The 22,423-nt window shown below is 42.7% G+C and overlaps 1 protein-coding gene across 2 annotated transcripts in view; it reads left to right on the top strand.

The window, feature by feature from the left end:
* Nucleotides 1-22,423, top strand: part of PDZRN3 (PDZ domain containing ring finger 3) — a 395,777-nt gene that overhangs the window by 25,168 nt on the left and 348,186 nt on the right. For both annotated transcript variants that reach the window (XM_029601102.1, XM_029601101.1), the window contains one exon: nt 9,536-9,643. In XM_029601102.1, coding sequence (XP_029456962.1) covers nt 9,536-9,643 — 108 coding nt within the window. The remainder of the gene's footprint in view (nt 1-9,535; nt 9,644-22,423) is intronic.

Below are 22,423 nucleotides of genomic sequence, written 5' to 3'. Positions count from 1 at the left end.
GGCCATTCGTTCTTGTCTGTTCCTACCTGTGACTGCTTTGTCTAAGTCCTACTCTAGTCTGCCTTGTTTAGTCCAGTCCTTGTCTGGTCTTCTTCTGTCCTGCCTAAACCAGTTCCCAGCATCCATTCCCTGCTTTTCCTTACCTAAGCATGTGTCTGTATCCAGACCAGTCCCTGCCCAATATTCTGCCCAGCCTATGTTTGTATCAGCTCCTTGCCTGTCCTAGTATCCAGTCCTCAGCCTGTCCCATTATCCAGCCCGCTGCTTCTCCCCTGTGCCAATATTCAGACCTCTGCCTCCAGTCTGCCTCTGCCCACAATGCCCAGCCTGTGTCTGACCTCAAGTACCAGCCTCTCCCGTCTGTCCTACCTTATCCAGCCTCTTCAGTTAAGCCCTATTGTTCCTCAGAACACAAAAGTTTTACAATGGAGCTCAACCTGCGGGGGAGGGGCTGGCTAGGCAGAAGACCAGCCCAGCTTCCAGCAGTAACTAACCATTATGTTCAGCTGACATAGCTCCCAGCACCCAAGGGTTCAACCTGCTGGGGAGAGGGATGTCTGGTCAGAAGATAAACCCAGCTCCTGTCCTGCTCCTGCAAGAGTGCTTCCAGACCCCAGAGTGGAGGAGTAGCCTAGTGGTTAGAGCAGTGGGCTATGAACCAGGAGACCTGCTGTCGCTCCTTGAGGGTAAAGTGACTTGCCCAAGGTCACTCCTTGTGACTTTGGGCAAGTCCCTTTACCCTCCATTGCCTCAGGTACAAACTTGTAAGCCCTCTGGGGATAGGGAAATACCTACAATACCTGAATGTAATCCACTTTGAAGTGCTGAAAAAAGTGCGAAAAAGTGGAATATAAATCTAAATAGAGATGTAGATGACACCTAGCAGGTGTGTTTCAACTCTGGTCCTTGAGGGCTGTAAACCAGTCAGATTTTCAGGATAACCCTACCTAATGAATACACATGAGAGAAATGTGCATGTACACTGCCTCAATTGTATGCAAGTCTGTCTCATGCATATTAATTAGGAATGTCCTGACCTGTATACAGCCCTCGGGGACTGGAGTTGGTCATCCCTGTACAGTGTTACAACAGACTGGGGCTTTTTCTATCACTGTGAATGAATGTTTAGGGAAAGACACATGTTTGTAAAGCACATACTTTCCCAGTAAACATGTTTGAAGTAATCCTGAGGCCCAAGTGTCCATCTGCATTCATGTCTTGTTATTTATGTTGGGAAATTTTCAAAGGGGCCAGTTTTAAAAAAGGGTTCCAGGAGCGATCCAGGAAACTGCAGACCAGTGAGCCTGACGTCTGTGCCAGGCAAAATGTAGACACTATTATAAAAAAAAAATTATTGAACATAGAGATAATAATAGTTTAATGGGACAAAGCCAACATGGATTTAGCCAAGGGAAGTATTGCCTCAACAGTACGTTACATTTTTTTTAAGGCATGAATAAGCATGTGGAAAAAGGAGAACAAGTTGATATAGTGCAGGGTGGCCAAATCCAGTCTTTGAGAGCCACAAATAGGCCAGGCCAGAAAATCCACAATGAATATGGATGGGATAGATTTTCATGCACTGCTCCATTGTATGCAAATCTTCTTCATACATATTAAATGGAGGCAGTGCATGCAAATCTATCTCATGCATATTCATTGTGGATATCCTGAAAACCTGGCTTGTTTGTGGCTCTCAAGGACCAGAGTTGGCCACCCTTGATTTAATGCATCTGGATTTTTAGAAAGCGTTTAATAAAGTACCTCATGAGAGACTCTTGAGGAAATTAAAAAACCATGAGGTAGGAGGCAATGTCCTATTATTGCTAGAGAACTGGATCAAGGTAGAGGGCTCTATGTAATTTACTAGGATTTTAGTAAAACTTTTGATACAGTCCCTCATAGAACACTCATCAACAAAATGAGCAGCTTGGGAGTGAGTTCCAAGGTGGTGGTGTGGATTACAAACTGACTTCTATCTGTCAATGTGTAATGATAAATGGAACCTTCTCTGAAGAGAGAATGGTGTTAAGTGGAGTGCCACAGGGATCGGTGTTGGGACCGGTTCTGTTCAATATCTTTGTGAGCGACAGTGCGGAAGGAATAGAAGGTAAAGTTTGTGTGTTTGCAGATGATATTAATATCTACAACAGTGTGGACATGTCTGAAGGAGTAGAGAATGAAAAGTGATTTAAGAAAGCCTGAAAATTAGTCTAACATTTGGCAGCTTGGAATCAATGCCAAGAAGTGCAGAGTCATGCATCTGGGGGTGCGGTAATCCAAAAGAGCTGTATGTGTTTGGGGGCGAAGGGCTGATGTGCATCAAGACTCATGAATTTGTGCTATTGTAGTTTTGTGCAGCAAACACAGCAGTCTCTCTCTCTTTCCTGGTGGCTTCCTCACCAATCTGTGATGAAGCATGCAGCCGAATTCACAGATTCCTAGGAATGTTACAGGGGTGCGGTGTGAACACTTTTGTAGCGGCTAGAACTGGAGTAAGACTATCGGTTCACTTCACATACAAACAGGCCGATACAGTAAAGTGCTCTCTGACGGAGTGCACTGTTAGCCCAAGTTTGGCTGCATATTTTCGACGCGCTATTTTTACGCCTTGTAGTGTAAGGGGTAATAGCATGTCGAAAATGCGCGGCCAACCCGCCCCTCCCCCTCGAAACTAATAGCGCCCGCAACAAGCAAATGCATGTTGATGGGCCTATTAGTTATTCTTGCGCGATTCAGAAAGTGAAATGTGCAGCCAAGCCGCACATTTTACTCTCAGAAATTAACTCCTGCCAAAGGCAGATGTTAATTTCGGCCAGCACCAGGGAAGTGTACAGAAAAGCAGAAAAAACAGCTTTTCTGTACACCCTCCGACTTGATATCATAGCGATATTAAGTTGGAGGCCCCAAAAATAAAAAAAAATTGAAAAATTAAAAAAAAAAATTGAAAATCTGCCCACAGCCTGCAGGTTGGAAGACGGATGCTCAATTATGCCAGCGTCCGTTTTCCGAACTTGTGGCTGTCAGCAGGTTCGAGAACCAATGCCGGTAAAATTGAGCGTCAGCTGTCAAACCCGCTGACAGCCGATGCTTCTGTCAAAAAGGAGGCACTAGGGACACGCTTGTGTCCCTAGTGCCTCCTTTTACTGTGGGCCCTCATTTACATTTTTTGTTTTTCTGAATTGCTCGCCCAAGAGAGTGGCCTGGGCGCGTGCCGGGAGAGCGGGTGCTCGCCGGCTCTCCCCTGTGTTTTTCTGCATTGGCCTGTTTGTTTTCAAGGTTCCTAGTGACTCAAGCTGGATTGGAACCAGTGATCTTGCAGTGAAAAACTCTATAGTGACATGATGGTCTCCCGTAAGCCATCCGGTCAGTCATCCATTGTGGCTGAGAAAAGAACAAGAGATCATCAAATCCAATGCTCTGCTAGTAGCCTCACAGCAGTCTTTAGTGAAAAGAGTTTGTCCGATTAACTTTTAAGTAAGCTGGACAAACCCTGAGATCTGAAATTCCTGCCCCTCTCAGTAGTGAAATTTTATTTGGGTAAGTCAGTTCCTGGGTAATATTTAGCCAGATAAAGAGAGGCAGGGGATTTCAGTGGCGTGGCTGAAAGTTGTCTGATAGTGCCGATATTCAGCACTAACTGGATAAGCTTACCTAGATAAGTCTGGTTGGGGGAAAACACAGTCCTAAAGTTACCAGGGTAATTTTAACAGGGTATATTCAGTAGCAACCTTATCCTGTCAAGTGCTAAGTCCCGTTGAATATCTGGGTAAAGTTATCCGGTTAACTTTGCTGCTCACCAGCCCCGTTGAATGTTGATTTCCACATGGAGATCCAGAGGAAGGCACAGAACAGTGCATCTGGAGCCAGTTCTATAGCAGGGTGAAAAAAAAATCCTTCCTGACCTCAAACATGGTAATGTCCTTGGATCAGCACTTTCATAAGAGCCCAGCTAGGTTGTCATACCCATTGATCGATTTTTGCTCCAAAAGCTTGTCCAGTTTTGAAATTCTATGGGGCATAGTTCAATAAGACTTTTCTCCAATTCTTTGCCGATTGAAAAATAATTTGATGAATCAGGCTATAATTACTGTTCTTTGCAAAATTCGTAAAGTCTTGAATTTTTGTTCCACTGATTTGTGCCTTAGATCTTGCTTTAATCACGCGTGCATAAACTTAAAGAGGACTTTTATTTAAACCTGAATAGGCTTGTGTTTCCTCTTTCCTTGCCTGCTTGTGTCCTGATCTGAAGTAATAATGTGTTATTGTAACTGTTCTTCAAATGCTGTATGACCTGGGAGGCCTGGTTTATGAAGACCAGATCCAGTGCCGAACCTAATCCATTGGGGGTTCTTCCTGCTGAAAGAGCTACATCTTGAGGTCATCCAGAAAGCTTCTCCCTCTTGTTGACGTAATTGTTTCCTTATGCCAGTCAATTTCTATGTAATTAAATTCCCCTCCTCTGCTGCTACTTGTCCCACTAAGGTTCGTCTTCCTGTCTGGGGAAGTCCAGTTGAGTTCATTTCCCTTCATGATGTTGGGTGGTTCATTACACCCCAGGTCTTTATGAACGACATCACAGCACATGGGAAGGTCCCAGAAGGAAGATGGGCTCACAGGAAAATTTTTATAAAACTTATAAAGAAGATCTAGTATCTGTCCTGATCTCGATATTTGCGAAGGGAGAGTTCTCAGGATGCTTTCCAATGTATAGCAGTGCCAGTGATATTTCGGTGATTCCTAAGGAAGAAAGCGATTTAAGAAAAATGAAAAGCTATAGTCCAATTTCTTTGATAAGCATGGGCAACAGAATTTATGCTGGGGAGGGCAACTTTCACAGCCATTTCTGCGGGTGCATCAGTGCTTTACCTGCATACACGACCCCTTTGAAAATGTCCCACCTGATGTGCAGGTAAAATGTTGCGCATACGTGGGTCATGTACGTTAACTTCTGTGCACACTGGGAGAGGTGTTCGGGGGGCGGGCAGAGTTGGGATTTACATACATACATTTAACTTTCAAAAAGTTTTACTTGTGGGGGCGTTGTGGGCAGCGCAAAATTTGCACGGAATTCTCACAAGAATAATGTGGCTGCACGGGCTGGAAGATGAAGAGAGAAGTGACTGCATGGGTCTGCGCAGGAGCGAAGAGAAGCGGAGCATGTATGTTTCTCCGCTCACAGCCTGGGGTGATTTAAAAAAAAAAAAAAAAAGGTGGGGAGGGAGAGGGATTGCTTTTATGGCTAAATACTCACTGACCTGTGGAAATCCTTTTTGAAAATTGTTCCAATTAATATCACAGAGATCAAGCTCTGTACCAAATTGATCAGATTGATACTGAGAGATGGCAGTGGCAGGTTCCTAAGAAAAAATGATTTATGCGGTTGAGGACCAGTGGAATGAATATGCTCTTATCTGGGCTTTCTTTTTAAATATGCAGCGATCGGGCTATTGATGACGATTTCTGCTGGGATCCCTTTCATTTTGTTGGGGGGTGTTTTTATTTTTTATTTTTTCTCTTCACACTTCCGGCCAGATTCATAAATGCTTTTCTCCCATTTTGTGGCTATGGGAATCAGGTTGCATGGTGATAGTATTGGCATTAAGTCAGTAGTGATATTTTATGTAATATTTTGTGGTGTTCTCTGGGTATATTGTTTCTGTGCATATACCTTCAATAATTTTTAATCTAAATGAAATATAGAAAAAAACCATATCTTTCAGTTTGCTGTAAAATTATGGATATGTTACCAAGAAATACAATTCATGTTATGTTCCACCCAGATGCCGAATTTCCAGCTCCCTGCAGCACTTGAAGAATTCAGAAAGGATGCAGATGATTTAGTTTAGTATATGATTGTTTATTTAGATTTATATTCTGCCTTGCCATGGTATGCTCAAGGCAGAATAGCGCATCAGAAGAAGCAAATCTTAAAGCAAAGAAGTGGGAATTTGTACAGACTTGTAGGCCTGAAGTATTAAAGGGTTTCTCCCATTTTGTGAATATGGGAAAAATACTGTGAGCATATACTGGGTACATGGTAGCAGACCCCAAAATATATTGAATTAACTTGTTTGAAACATAGAACATGAACAGGATGGCAGATAAAGATTATATACAGGACCAGTTGGAGGATATTAAGTACCCTAGGTGAACCTTGAATCTCACGCCCTGCTCTTAAACACCTGCCTATATGCGGCGGTTCCGACCTAGCACTCCCCTCTCTCACCCTGCTCTCTGCGTTCACCTCTCTCTCTCACCCTCTGCCAAGTTGAACATCCCCCCTCCCACAGTACCCAGCAATCCTTTCTTAATACCCCTTTCTTCCAGAATCTTTCCTCTCTCCTTCTCCCTCCAGCATCCTCTTATTTCTCCCCTTCATTCTCTGCTCAGCACCACCAGCATCATCCCAATCTCTTTGCCCCCTGTTTCCAGTGCCCAGCATCCTCTCTCCACCCCGTACCTGCCCAGAATCCTCTCTTCTGTACCCCATCCTCATGTGCCCAGCACATATTCTCTCTCCACTCCCCCAGCACCCTCTTTCCACAACTCCCCCCCAGCACCCAGCTTCCTCAACTCCACCCTCCATATCTTCTCAGATCTGTTCCCTTCTCCCTTTTGGTACCGTGTCTTAAAAGTGGGTAGGCGGCATCTGGACATTTCCGGGGGTTTTGTCAACCCCCCCAAAAAAATGTTGTCACTCTAGGTATCCGCCTAGTTCGCCTAATGGAAGATCTGGCCCTGATCATACGACTCATCAAGTCTGCTCATCCCCTTCTGCTGCTCAACTTTATAGCCCCTTCCTCTCCCTTTCTGTTTGTCCCATGAATTCTGACGATGTCCTTGTCTCCACCTTCTTCACAGGGAAGCCATTCCATACCTCCAGCACCCTTTCTGTAAAGACATATTTCCTTAGATTACTCTGGAGTCTGCTCTCTTTCACTCTCATCCCATGATCCCTTGTTCCAGAGCCTCCTTTCTGTTTGAAAGTGGCCCACCCCCTGTGCATGGAAACCTTGGAGGTATTTAAAAGTCTCTCTCATGTCTCCCCTTTCCCTCCTTTCCTCTAGGGTATATATGTTTAGATCCTCAAGTCTTATCCCCATATGCTTTTTGATGAAGTCCATTGACTGTTCTAGTCAAATGCTTAGTGCATAGGCTTCGGGTTTGTAGTGATCACATTGCTTCGTGGTGCTTAAGCCATTCTTTTTATAAGGCACCTACATCCTACATTTCTAGTCCTTCATCATACGCACTTTACATGGCCAAGTTAGTTGAAGGTTGGTTTGGTGAGTAATGCATAGATTTTATCAGCGGAGCACATGATTTTCATGTAATAGTCCCTCCACATGTGTTTTTCTCTGTGGCAGGAAAGCAGTCAAGCGAATTAGCATATTTAGTGTGGCCCTATGGTGCTCCCTGACTCCACATTCAAGGCCGATGTGGGCTGAGGATAAAGTAGCTCTAATTTTCCTTCACGCTTCACTGTGCAGACTTTGAGAAACTTTGTGATAGTTAATATGTCCCAGACTGACTAACAGACCCATGTATTATAATTAGTCTCTTGAGCAAAGCAGTATTTATACAGGCTTGGCTTGCATTCTGATCTCTAGGGTCTCTGTGTATCTTTTGCAATGGGTTGTGTAACCTGAAAAGTTTTCTTTCTGTCTTTATATCCCCATAAATTCCTGTTTATCATCATAAGATTTCCCATGCTGAGTCAGACCACAGGTCCACTGAGCCCAGTATCCAGTTTCTGATGGTGGCTAGTCTGGGTCACGAGTGCCTGAGAGATGACAAAGAGTAGATCCATTTTCTTGTTACTCGCTCCCAGGGATATGTAATGGTTTTCCCTAGTCCAATAATAGTTTGGGGGCTTTTCCTCCAGGAACTTGTCCAAACCTCTTTTAAACCCTTGCTGTACTAATCGTCCTCCTGCAATCAATTCCACCGCTTGATTGTGTATTATCGTCGTCATCAGGTGACACTAAGATCGGTGCCTTTGTTGTTCCGGTTCTCGCTTTCTGTGCTCAGCTTTTCTCTTTATTTAGTTTTTTAGTGTCATCGCCCCAGACTCTCTCTCTCTGTTCTCCTCGCTCTGTCTTTTGCCCTTTATCATCTCTCCACTACAAGGTTAACTAACTTGCCACCAGAGCTCCTGAGTGCACAGTGTACTCACATTTTTGCACCAGTTCTGAAAGGGCAAGAATGAGTGAACTCTCCCTGTGAAAAGTGCCCAAGGAAAAAGGTACCTGCACAGATTGGCACCTCCTTTTTCTGCGGGTACTTCTTCTGGCCAAAACTACGCGAGTTCTTTCCTGGCCCGGCCTAACCTCGCTCCGAGAAACACCACCACAAAAATGCAAGTAAAAAGTACCCATGTGAATGGCTTTTGAAAATTGCCCACCCTATGAGGGAAAAACTATACTGGAAATGTTTTCTGTCCTATGCATCAATAAGCAAAAATGTACTTTCTGCTTTTGTGTGCAGAGAATCAAATTAGGCGTAACGTCGCATTAAAGAAAGCAAGTTATTGTAGGTTGTTTCCTGCCCAGTAATATTTAACCAGTAAGCTATATGTTTGTAAGTAGCTGCCATAATGTTATAACACTAATGCATTCACTTGTGGCCTGTGAGGACATTAAACAATGCCTTGTTATCTTTCAATCACAGACCAATATTGTTTTACACCGGATTTAATGGAGCTGTGTAGCCAACGATAAACCAACATTTATAGCACTCTGTCCTAGATTAACCATGTTAACTTCCAGCTGACTTGCAAAATTGGAGAGTCAGGGAGTGGAGAAGGAGGCAGTAAAAGACTTAAGACGATAGGATCTACTCTTGTCAAGAACTTAAGGCACGTTCAGGCTTTGTTGGTTCTGTGGTATTTGCTTAGGGGTAGATTTTAAAAGATGCAGGTGCGCGCCCATGTGTGCCGATTTTATAACATGCGTGCGCCAGTTCACGCATGTTATAAAATCGGGTGGCCGTGCGCACATGTGGGCTGGATTTTACAATCCGCGCGTGCATGTTGCAGGTGGTGCGCGCAAGGTGCGGACCGGGAGGGAACTTCGCTTCCCCCTCCCTACCTAAACTCCCTCCCTCTTCCCCTGGCCTCCCCACCCCCTAAACCCTTCCTATCAATCCTTTTATTTGTTGTTTTTTTTTTAAGTTACTTCAGGGCTGGATCTGAAGTAAGTTGTGTGCGCCGGCAGCCACACAAGTCATCGGAATAGCATACCATGGCACTGTCCCGGCCCGCCCCTTTTTAAGGGCCCGGCCCTTGTGGCGTTTCAGCAGTTAGGCGCGTGGCCGGGCCCTTTTTTAAAAATGCGCGCAGTGCCCGGCCATGCGCGTAACTACCGGAATTTATGCGCGTGGCCAATTTAAAATTTGGCCGTTTAATGTGCAAAGTCAATGCCTGGAGAAACAGTACCGTGTAAGCGAGAGGTTATTTTACGCACTGTGAGAATCATTCTTATAGGTTAAAAAAAATAAATAAATAAAAACACCATGTGTTCTATCCCTACAGGACAATCAAGATGGTCCCTCTAGTGAAGGAATATTTGTGTCCAAAATAGTTGACAGCGGGCCTGCAGCCAAAGAAGGAGGACTGCAGATTCATGACCGGATTATTGAGGTACGTGAGTGCTGAGTAGCCTTCTATAAATAGGGTTGGATTCCGTCTCGAGCCTTCTCCAAGGTATATAGCACTTGGCAAGGAGGAAAAGAGAGAGACATAACATGGCATGTGCACTCCAGAAGACATGTCCTTCAAATTATGCTTGACTGGCTTCAGCGCTGACCTTCCAGACCCTTGGCATACTTTTTTATCTAAATATAGCGAGCTGAGCATGAATATGCACTGAATGTCTTGGCATCCTGAGCATCCATTTGTTATGCTTCAGTTATACTTTTTTTTTTTTTTTAAACCTACTGCAGAAATTGGTTTAGTGAGAGCTTGTAGGTAAAATGCAGCCTGAAGGCCTGGCTCGCTAAACTAAGGCTTTTTCTCCCATTCTATCTCTCTTGGTGTGGGGAGAGCGGGGGGTGAGAGAGCTTAGTGAATCAGGCCCTAAGTCAAAATTTCTATAGTATCTTTGTTCCTTCTTTTCGCGTATTACCACCTTTTCAAATGTATTTGAGCAGTGAACAGGATTTTATACAATCTTATTACGGACTAGAGTAAGTCAAGGTGCTTCTTCAAGGTAGTGACTATGATAAAGGTCTGTTCTAGGAATTAATATTGATCTTAACCCATTTATAGTTTGATACTTGATTTGGGATATGTAGCATACAGAAGACTTGATGGGTTTTGTGTTTTTACAAAACAGTAAAGCTAAATTATGCTATGAAGATGTTCACACGCATGCTTTACTGAAATCCTAATTTGGACCATAATATTTGGAATCTTTTGTGGCAGAATGTTACAGAAGGATGCAAGATTAAGTGCAGGGAGTCGCTTAAGGAAAATATTCAACTGCAGTATAGTGAAGATCAGATTTATAAAAAAAATACTCTCCATAATTGAACTTCATTGATTAATTTCTTTTATTAGTCTTGAATCAACACATATCCAATCTGTGCGCATGTATTTTTCTTTTATTGTTCTTAAATCTTGAGGTCCCTTGTGCCGGATGCTATAGTAAATGCCATTCTATTTTTACCCACATTGTAAACACACAAAGGTAAAAAGAGACCCTGTCCACATTTAGTGCATTTTATTTATTTATTTATTTTTGTCCCAGCAGCCTCCTCCTTCAGTTCAGTCAGAATCAGGGTTGGGGTCAGGGCACAATGCGCCTTCATTCACAACTGCTTGGGGATTTTTCACAATTTTTTTTCCCCCTATCTTCCCTACCCCCGCAACATACTTAGTCTGTTCATTGCAGTGACAGTCCTCGGCCGCAGTCATGGCCCAAAGGTTTCTGCCAGAACCTTGCAGTCATGAGCCCTGAATCCGGCTACCAGGTGTCACCTTTTAAGAACTGGCCACAGCTCTTTCCCTTCACCACTCCCTCTGTAGCATCCCCAGCCAACCCAGGAGCAGAAGATCCAACACGGGGACCTTCCTCATTGCAGTGCACAGGGCTGCCACTGAATCACTGGGCCAGTCTTTTTTTTTTTTTTTTTTTTTTAAAAAGGAAAATCTTTGATAGAGTTTTTGACCAACTGGACATCACTGAATACTACTTTGGTAGTGGTGATGTGTAGAGAAAAGGTTTGCACCAAGATCAGAGTCCATCAAGTAGAAAGTTGCTGTTTTGAGTGCTTCCAACATTAAAACTTTACAGTTAAAATTATGTACAGATGTTCTGAGCAAGAGACGTGTTCTCGAGCCTGTTGTTGTGGAGATATCTGAAGCTTTTTGTTGCCAAGGCTAAAGTGATGGAATTCCATTGGTCTTGTGTTTTGCAAATGAGCAATAAACAGCTGTTCAAGATTTCTTCACTCACACACAGCAATCGGTTCGTTTCTGTTTGGGTTATGTTGCTTTCACATCTTGCTGTAATGTCATAAGAATGCTATTTTTGTTAAAGGAACTGTAAATGACTTACCACAACTTTTTAGTTTTCTTTTGACGCCATCCTTTGGGTAATCATGGAATATAATAGCTGCTTTCTGTTCAGTTGCTGCAGCAGTCTGAAATTTCCATGAGCTTTGCTGGCGAGGTCAGGGAGAAGGACATCAGCCAGTGACTACTTGATTTCCTCTCCTGGAATGTGTAAGGGTATTGTGTATTGGTCAGCAAAATGTTGAGCCAGTCAGTTGGAAAAACATCAAAATAAATAAAGTAATAAGGATTGTGGGTTTTTGCTTTTTTTTTTTTTTAACATGGTTACATTTTATAACTTTTCATTTTCCATCAGTAATTTGTTTTTTTAACCTCAGCTGTGAATGTCTCCTGCCCCTGAGAACATAGTGGTGCTATTGGTTTTGCCTCTTCTACCCAACCTAATCACTCATTAATTACCCAGCATTATCTGTTTCCATGGATAGTTTTACTAAGTACAGTAGCTCCCATATTGAAGGCATCTCACTGTACTTGGATGTAGATGGAGATACAAGCAAACTATAGATTGGGGGGGGGGGGGATGAGGGAGAGAGCTGAATGTGATGGAGAGGAAAGGCAGTGAACGAGAGATGACGATGTGGGAGGGAACTGAAACAGTGCTAGAGAGGAAGGTGGGGCGAAAGAGAGAGAGATTGGCAGGCTCAGGATAGGGACTGAGCCCGGGTTCTCCTTTGGCTGTGCTGTGCCACTGAGTTAGTTGCCTGAAATGAACTGCCGGGCTCGGTCTTATTACACAGTGAGAGAGAATTCTTATTTAGGTAGAAAATTATCCCAATGTGGTTCTTGTTGGTAAACTTGGCATGGAAATGGAGTCGTATTTCTGGGCAAAGATGATCCAAACGCATTAGTTGGGGCACTGTGGGAAGTTCTGTGCATTCATGGATGATACATAAACCCAGCTGCTTTTTCATTTTAATGTTTAATCGGTTCTTCTTTTGCTGTAACTGCGCAGTACCATTGTGAAGATAATTTTCCTAAGTAGTAGTGAGGCTTTGTGCTCTGAAAACAATCTCTTAGCTGTATCAGTCAAGTGAAACACATCCTATTTTGCTTGATTGAGAAGAGATAGAACTCAAGACGAAAACATAGAAGTTTTCTAAAGTGGTTATGAATTATCTTAGATTCTCTGTGAAGAGCAAAATGGGGTAGAAAAGGAGGTGATGGTCAAACGAGACTAAAGGGGGAAAGTTTTTTCTGATATTAGATAACGAGCTAAACTATTTTATTCATAGTACTAAATTGCAGTGTTGCTAATGAGAAACAAAGACAGAGGGGCAGATAGGCAGACAGAGGCCGTAGAACGGTGTTTCCCCAGCCTGAGTGCCCTCAGACCTGATCAGGTGTGCCGCGAAAAAGTGACCACTGCCTGATGCTCAGATGCCAGACCCGGTACCTGGGGCTCTGTTCTCAGCAACCAGAGACTCTAGCGGTGGCTCTTAAACATGTAAGACTCCTTTCTGAGAACATGTATAATCATGTGTGCCTCATCCCAAGCTGCAGCATGAGCCCTGGAGTGTGGTAATCGATGGGGAAACATGTAGGGCACTGATGCCAAACACAACACCTCCCCATTTTCCCTGGCCTGAGCTTCCTCCTTTAGAGTCCTTCCAGCTTCCGTCTTATCCACAGGCTGAGTGAGATGGAGGGAACGTACACTGAGAGCTGGATGCGACTGGGGACAGAAGCAGCAGAGAAGATCTGGCAGCCACATGCGGCAGCCAAGGTAACTAACAAAGCCTGCTGCTCACATCCAACTGACTTCTCCCGTCTCCTGCACTCCCATGTGACAGATTTGTGTGGGTCTCTGCCCCCTCTCTGTCTTTGTTTTAAAATTTGGAAGAGAGTCTGGTAGGAATGCCGCTGCGTCCCCAGCACTTCTTTTGGCCGCGCAAGTCAACTCTGCTGCTTGCTCCGTGGCGGCTGCCGTGCCACGTGACTTTTGTTAATGTAAGTGTGACCTGGACTTGAAAAGGTTGGGAGTCACTACTGTAGAAAACATTATAGAGGTATTAAAAAAATAAAGCCTGATTTCAAATGTTTATATGGAGAGGGCAATTTTCAAAGGCTTTTCCATAGGTAAAATCCATGCTTTATGTGCAGAAATGGGTTCCTTGTGAACTGTGTACCTTCTGTGCATATAGTGCCAGTAGATGCATACTTTTCTACGCAGAGAGAGGGGGCATTCTTGGGGGGTTAAAGTCAAGGAAGGGGTTGGCATTTGCGCGCGTATGTGCATAGTTAATGCACAAGTGCACACGTGCGTAATTTTGCTGGATAAAGTATCTGCACGGATAGCAGGTACAGATCTGTGTGTGTATTTTTATCCAATCCAATTTTCAAAGGGAAAGTTGGTTTTTGGTTTTTTTTTCCTTTGAAAATTGACGTAAGCTCTGTGGATTAAAAAGTACCCGCAGACTTTACACTTCTGCCCACAGTTTGAAAGTCGACCTCAAAACATTTTTCTCTGGCTCCTGCCTCAGCTCATGCAATATTTCAGTTCATTTTACACTTTATGAAAAAAGAATACTTTAATCCTTTCTAGGCGTAGGCATACATCTGGTACATACTTATAAACTGTTTCACAGTACGTGACTTGCACTGATACTTGCCTGCAGATGTGTATCCTCTTGGGAAAGTTTCAGACCATAAAACACTGGTATAGGAGCCTCTTCCTTGTAGCTTCAGAATATGCTTTTTCATTTCTCAGGACTTGTTTTGATTTTCAACATAAATCGGTATGAAATCGGTAATAGGCAACTGAGTGAAAAAAGCAACAAAATAAAGAGACAAATCGCTATAATTGTTGGACCAAAAAATACTCTCTTCACTGTTTGTTATATATATATGTAGACCTTTTTTTTTTCTGGAAATAAATTACACAGAAAAGTGCATGCCGCGTATAGTAGACACATTGTAACAGATACAAAAAGGGATTGATTTAGCACAAGTTCGAATCTTGTGAGCAATAGCACCAGTCATCAAGGCTTTAACCCTGGAAATAGGTGATAAACGTCTCAGGACCTCATCCCTTTTCTTCTCTTTTGGCAGCCAGAGTTGTCAGCTTTACAGCTCATAGTATAACCCTGGGCACATGTTCTAAAGAGCTACCCACATTTAAAAAAAATATTTTTGTTGAGGTTTTTGTGGTTTCTTTCACACTGATTGGTTAGGTTGTGATTCTATAATAGAACTTCACTCCTGTAATCCATCTTCATCCTCTGCCCGATTCCTTTGATAACCCTATCCACTGGCCTTCATAACATAATTTATCGTCCTAGAGAACACCATACGGTCATAGACACCAGAATGCAATCACACTCAAGAAATCAATCTCTAGTTCTGGTGACCCCACAGCCAGATGGGTTTTCAGGATGTTCACAATGAATATGCATAAGAGAACATTTGTTAATATTGGGTCTCCAATATTTGAAAATGTATTTCATGCATATTCATTTTGGGTATATAGGGTTGCCAGTTGGCTCCATATTTCCAGGGCAAGTTGATCCAGTCCTGGTTTTACCCCACTGCTTGCATGTAGTTTCAGGGTCCGTATTGATTTCCCTAAGAAAACTAAGACTACAAGTCCGTGCAGGCAGTGGGGTAAAACCAGGACTGGATCGGCATGTCCTGAACATCTGGAGCCAGTTAACAACCTTATGGATATCCCAAAAATGTATCTGGTTGTGCAGACACCAGGATAGGTTTAGAAAGTCTTGCTCTGGAGGTTTGAAATACATAGCAAATACCTTTATAAACAGTAACGAGCCTGTCAGTTTACACAGCCCTGTACAAGTTAACTCACATGGTTATAATGTAATTGTAAGCTGTTAGGGAAACATACATTATAACTATGTGAGTGAATTTGTACAGGGCTGAATATATACAAATAAATATTATCCTCACTATATGGACTTCACAGCATTTATGCCTGATAATAAATGTGCTTTAGATAGGTTAGATAGTTGAGTTAGAAGGGAATCGGCTAAGTTTGCAGGTTTGTAAATTTGTGTTTTATCTGCTATAATGTGTCACCAACCTAAATCCTCCAAAGCTGAATAGGAATGTGGGAAAGTGTCATTTGTTTCAAAATGATACGAGTTAAAACACATCCCTTCAGGAATAAAACTCCTTACTGCTAGAGCTTAATTTGAAAACATAAAACTAGAAGTATGTACCCTCAAGAAGCCATGTTTGATCAGGGCGGAGCCTGCTTGTACTGCTACGTTTTGCATGTACTGAGGCACTGTTTGCAGGGTTGTTTTACGTGTACTGAGGTGCACTGTGTGTTTGCAGGGCTATGTCAGTGTGGTTTGGAGCTCTCCAACTGACTGGATTTAGGAGGGGTGGGAATGGTGCTTGAGAAGTCTGGCTTTAGCTGGGCGAAGCACTGATTACTGCTGAGGGGGTGTGGCTAACAGTGCATACCGAGGTTAATTTGAAGACTAATGAGAATTTTGACTAATTGCAACAGCAAATTGGCATGCTGTTTCTACTCATTATGCACAAAGAATGGATTCAAATGATCATTTGCTGAAGACCTGGTAGCAAGTGCATCCATTAATCAAGTTAGCTTAATAAGCCTTGAGGGTTTGCAAAATGCCAGCTAAGCACCGAGCATGTGCTCATTTTCATGAACATGGTTTTAAAAGATAAATCCTCCCCTCCCCTCCCTTAACCTCATACAGATGTGGAACAGTTAACTGCAGCCTTACCCAGTCCAGCCCTGTTCTGTGAGATCCCCTGAGAAGCCGTGCAACTTTCCCATTCCTCAGGTAAAAGAGGCCGATACAGTAAGGCTCACTCGGCCAAGCACACTGCTTAACCCGCAATTGGCCGCATGTTTTCAATGCGTGTCTAATACCCCTTATAAAGTAAAGGGTTTAGCGTGTCAAAAACACGCAGCCAACTCCCCCTGAAAACTAATAATGCTCATCACATGCAAATTAGTCCCCAGGATACTGAAAGTAAAATGTGCGGCCAAGCTTTTCTGTACACCCTCTGACTTAATATCCTAGCGATATTAAGTCAGAGGAACCAAAACTCAAAAATTAAAAAAAAAATCTGCCGGTCAGCAATTGCAAAACGGACGCTCAATTTTACCGGTGTCCGTTTTCCTAACCTGTAGCTGTCAGCGGGTTCGAAAGCAGACACCGGTAAAAGAGCGTTGGATGTCGGACCCGCTGACAGCCCCCTCTACCACTAATAAGGAGGCGTTAGGGACACGCTATTGCCCCTAGCGCCTCCTTATTAGTGCGCCACCTCATTTAAATACAGAATTGTGCGCCCAGGAGAGGTGCCTGGCACTCATCGAGAGAGCGAGCGCTCAACATGGAGCACCCGCTCTCCCGCATTTATTTTACTGTATTGGCCTGTTAGTTTGTAAGCCCTCTGGAGATAGGAAAATACCCACGGTACCTGAATTTCTGAAAGGTGAAATCTCAATAAAATAATATAAATGAATGACTAAATAAATCTCAGACAGGGCATAGCTTTCAGTAAGCCGGGATTCCAAAGTGGGCAGCTGTTGAGGCATTTTGTAGCTGCAGGAAGAGCAGTGTGGCTGGATTCACAGAAACAGCACTGTGAAAGTATTAGGAATTCACAGATGGTTCTCAGTGACTGGTATTGGGAAGGGGGGTGGGCAATTAACAGATTTGTTAAAATTACCTTCTGAAAAGTTGTTACCTACCAGTGACTTGTAGATTGCTGTAATAACCGAAAGAAGGCGTTAAATGCGCCTAGAGATGGAAACTGCACTAAATCTCTGGAGTCACAGCATGGAAATAATACAAATAAAGCCTTTAATCTGGGAACTCCAAACATTAACCTTTTTTGCCTGATTCGGGCTTTGCTGATTGTGTAAAGCCCCTTTATGTATGTGGGCCTGCCTGCTGCTGGCGAGAAGCGCCGTGACTCGCTCCCGTGTCCCGCAGCTCTTGGACACTGTAAGCCTTGTCCTCTGGAGAGGCCTGCAGAAAGCCGCGCTTATGGGGTTTGTTTTTTTTTTAGAGCTCTCGATTTCACCCTATTCCTTGAGATCTTTGGGAGAAAATTCCTCTGTTCTGGAGTGCTAAAACTTCAGATGGAAGGGCAGGCTGCTTGCTGTTTCCTATCTTTTAACGCTTGTCAGGTTGAGCTGCTTCACGTGGTACTGCGGAAGGACGTCTCATCTTCACCGTTTAAACTCTGGCGGTTGCAGGAGGTCCAGGTTTTTCTGCCTCCTGCTTCTCTCTCCCTCCGCCCCCCCCCTCCCCCCACCCTTTTACGGTAACACAGTTCTAGCTCATGTTCAGTGCCTTGGCAAGAAGAACTATAAATTAACTATAAGGGGTGTTGAATTTACATATTATAAACTTGCCTTGAGCATTACTTTGTAATGACAGGGTGGTCTTAAATAAAAATTGATGATGATGTTGTTTTGCCATACCGTCACCCATCCTTTTATTCTGGCCTGTAGTTCTTTCCCTTGCATGGCTTTTGTTACCTTTCACCAGCTGTAGAGCTGCTATGGCAGCTCTTCCCTTGCCCTAAGGCAAACAAACCATTCCCTCCAGAGCTTTAAAAATCTAGAACCCATCGCAGCAGATCTTCCACCACGTGGTCCCAAGAGTTGTAAAAGAATTAGTAGCAAGCACTTAGTTAATTTGCTGGTTAACTCCTTGCTTAATCGATTTAAGATGGCATTTCAGCAGTCCTGGGCCAGGCTGCAGTGCTTTCTTAATGAAACATTGCAGAGATGGATTTTCAAAGTCGCGTGCATAAAGGGCTTGCTATAAAATTGCCTGGAGGTTTGTGTTCATAAGTGTTTTGCTCATACTTCTAGGTGCACAAAAAAAGGCACTCGGGGGATGGGTGGAGGGGAGGGGAGTTGAGTTTGGATTGATGCGCATGCTATGATATATATTAGTGTGTGCATAAATTCACACACACACGTTAGGAGCTGCAGAGAACAGGTGTGTCAACTTTGTGCAGGTGAGTTTCTGTGTGTATTTTCACAGCATTTTGCAAGTGATCCTGTGCACATGAGTTTGCTTTCAAAATTGGTGTAATTTATGTGCGTCGCTGCCACGTAAGTTACCTGCGGTGTTACCTACAATTTTTAACTGGGCTGGCCCTGGGTTCATTCTGTAGCACTGCACACTCGGGTTCATGTGTACATCTGACTAGGCACACTGCGGAGGCAATGGGTTTGATCCTGGGGAGGGTGGTAAGGCAGCTGCTGCTATTATGGCATACCCTGCTGGCTAATCCAAAATACCGCTACTGGAGCAGGTGCTGCACTCAACAGTATAAGTGTATACACGACAAGTGCAGAAAAGTCTTTGTTAACTGAATATATTTATTGTGTTATTCAAATATGGCAACTCCACATATATATCAATAGTCTTTCAAAGCAAGAGTCCCCTGACTCGGACCCTGTGTTTCGCCAGTCTGGCTGCATCGGGAGGGACAAAATTTTATGCCACCAACCTGTAACAATAAAATATATGTATATATCGACCAAACATATGATAGGGCAGCCTTAAATTAAACAGAGTGATACCATTTATAAAACCTACCGGTGTTCCCGACTATGTTCATTCATAGGGAGCGCAGAAGATATACCGTACAGAAGGCATTTAAACGCTCACATTTTTGGTGCGAAAGGATTGCACCAATCAGAGGACTAAGTCAAGTAACCAATCAGAGTACGACACATGTGGAACATCGGGGCAGAGCGCCTACATTTAGATGAAATGATTCCACTCCAGATCAAGATTTAAACCCTTAGGAGCTACAGTATCTAAGGCATAGATCCATTTTTGTTCTCTTTTAATTAATATATCAGAATAATTCCCACCTCTCACAGGGGGCGTGATGATCTCTAAAACAAAAAATTTCAAATCAGACACAGCATGAGAACATTGTACCCAGTGATCTACCAATGGTGCTTTTTCCTGACAATTTTTTATAATGGACCGATGTTCAATAATACGGGTCTTTATCATTCATGAGGTTTTCCCCACATATAACTTTTGACAGGGGCAGCTGATGATGTTTATCACTCCTATTGAAGAACAATCAGATTCACAGACTAGTGAGTATGTTCTCTTTGTGTTCGGGTGAACAAATGATGTCAAAGAAAATGTATGAGCGCACACCAAACATACGGTTAATGTATTCCCTTATACTGTTGAGTGCAGCACCTGCTCCAGTAGTGGTATTTTGGATTTCCCTGGTTGTTGTGGAGCTTTACGAATGGGCATTTCAGCCGATGACTTGATATTTAGCTATTCAGAGGAAGCCTTTAAAGCTGTGCTGACCGATACATCATTTTTTGACTCTTTCACGACTACCTACCCATCTGTTTCTTGGTTGGACGCTATTAACCTACAGAAGAGGCTAACACGAGCAGAACTACATGCGGCAACATTAATTGAATAGTGCCGTGTAAGACGCATCCCACGGGGCCTGAGAGTACAGAAGAAGCCAAGATTGCATGTGGAGAATAAAGACTTTATAACACGCTGGAATCAGATCTTGAGGAAGTGTTCTTTTGATCTAATGCTGCTTATTATTGAGACGACGAAGCAACTAACCACCTCACTTTAGGACGAACTATCAGGACAATTTGAGGCTATTAAAAGTTGTACACTGGTGGAACAATTTGATCAACTCTTTGAGTTTAAGAGCAATTTAGATAGAAACATTTAAAAGTGACCTTAAAACAACTAAGTACAAGAAATTTCAACGCGACGAATTTGATTATAAAAAGGGCTACGTGTACACATGGATGGCTCCAAGTCACATTCCGAAAAAAAACAGTCACGTTCGCTCAATCGTCCTTGGACGATTCATCCGGAGAGGAGGTTGGATCGGGCCCAAATCAAGAAGAAAGCATCGGACCCACTACGCTATCAAATATAGCCTTACCTGTTGGATCTGCCTCCTCATCTCCATTTGCATCTTTTTAGACCAAGCTCCTCCAACCCACAACACTCGCAACACCCGGTCCCGCAGTCAATACCCTTTTCCACAGTCACAGAGAACTACCCGAGCCACATGTCAACATCAGGATCCTTGGCAGTGAATTGCCCTCACACAAATGCGGTGTTTAATTTGTCATCTCGTCCTCTTTCAGATATGGACTTAAAAGTTCTTGAAAAAGGACTTTCTTTTGTCCCTACAGTCACCTCTAATGAATTTGATTTGCAAATACACTTGTATCGTTTTTTCAGAATGTTGAAGATTAAGGCATTTTTCTTAGACTCCCCTTCATCTCAGGATATGTCCTTGGTTTACCCAAAGTCTAAATGGATTCCTCCGGGTCCGATTGATCTATCTTTGATTGTTTTTGAGAAACTGGTACGCTCAGAGGTGGAGGGTTTGAGAAATAGTAAGGGTTATATTTTTTATTATTATTATTTTTTATTTTATGTTTATTCAACTTTTCAATTTTTCAAAAGGATATTACACAGTTTGTATCCATAATACAACTTCTTCAAAACATCTCATAACAAGATTTCTATATATACATTCTGTGAAAACCTAGAAAATCATTAATAGTAATTACAAAACCTGGTTAATAATATAAGAGCAGCTTATGTCAGAAAGATTTAACTTTATAGTAATATGAGCCAAAATCTATAATTCCCCGATTGCAAAGGAGACATACGGGGTCAGGAATCAAGGAACACACGCAATTGTTCAGGTTGGTTAAAAACATATCGCGTGTTCTGATGTATTATAATACATTGGCAAGGGAACCGTAGAATGAATTTATCACCACGTTCTATAGCTTTATCCCTCATTGTTAAATTCTTTCCTCCTTAATTGTGTATTATAAGCTACATCCGGGAACACTCTAATTGGTTGACCATGGAAATTAGAATTTTGATGTTTAAAATATAATCTAAGGATAGAATCCCTCTGAGAGATATCTGCAAATGAAACAATTAAAGTAGATCGAGTGTTTATCTGCATATCAGAAGATTTTTCCAAACGTTCTGATAGGTCTATATCTTCATTTTGTTCTGCCTGGTTTTGTTCTTGTGATTCTACCTTCTCTCTTTGGGTTATATAATATATCCTAGATATTGTTGGAATTGTTAAATCTGTATATTTTTGAGATAGCTTTTGAAAAGTTCTTTAGGTGAAAGTAAATGAGTCCTTGGAAAATTCAAGATTCTCAAATTTACTCTCCGAATCTGATTTTCAAGTTGTTCTAGCTTATCAAATTGAATTTTCTCAGATTTAAGTTCAATTGCACTTTTTCTAATTCACCAGTTTTAATTCCCAAATTTTCTACTACTCCATCCAAATTTTCAATTTTCGCTTGTAACATTTTATTATTACTCAAGGTTTCTTGTACTAAGGAAGTCAGATTATTAATTGATTTCTGCATGGTGAAAATCATATTACCTATTCCCTCCAATGTGAACTCAGTAGATGCTATTACTGGTACATTAAACATCATTCCTTCCTTGTTCCCTTCCATCCCCTTCTCCTTAGCAGACATTTTGGTACTAAGTTCCCTCCCTTGGTCTTTTATAACCAAAAATCCAGGTTTCAACTGAGGGGAGTGTGTATTCTTCACCCCCTTCTAATCGCCCAAAGAAGAGACCAAGTTCAGGTTGGATTCCTCAAAAATAAATTCTCCACCACCTTTTCCCGTTGGCGGCTCCGGTGTTGACGGGGCACCAGGCTCAGAGATGTTTCATATGCCAAGGAGTTTAGTCCTTGCTCCTGGGCTAATACTCCAGCGGCATCGTCTCCTGGTGTTGAATCAAAGGCTCTCACAAAAAGATCTGAGATACGTGGCTGATTTTCATTGACAATAGGAGTAGAGGTCACTGTTTTCCCCTT

The sequence above is a fragment of the Rhinatrema bivittatum genome, chromosome 4, assembly GCF_901001135.1.
Source record: "Rhinatrema bivittatum chromosome 4, aRhiBiv1.1, whole genome shotgun sequence".
In the NCBI taxonomy this organism is placed as follows: Eukaryota; Metazoa; Chordata; class Amphibia; order Gymnophiona; family Rhinatrematidae; genus Rhinatrema; species Rhinatrema bivittatum.
Note: the sequence above shows the minus strand (reverse complement) of the source record. Positions and strands in the feature narration are given on the sequence as shown.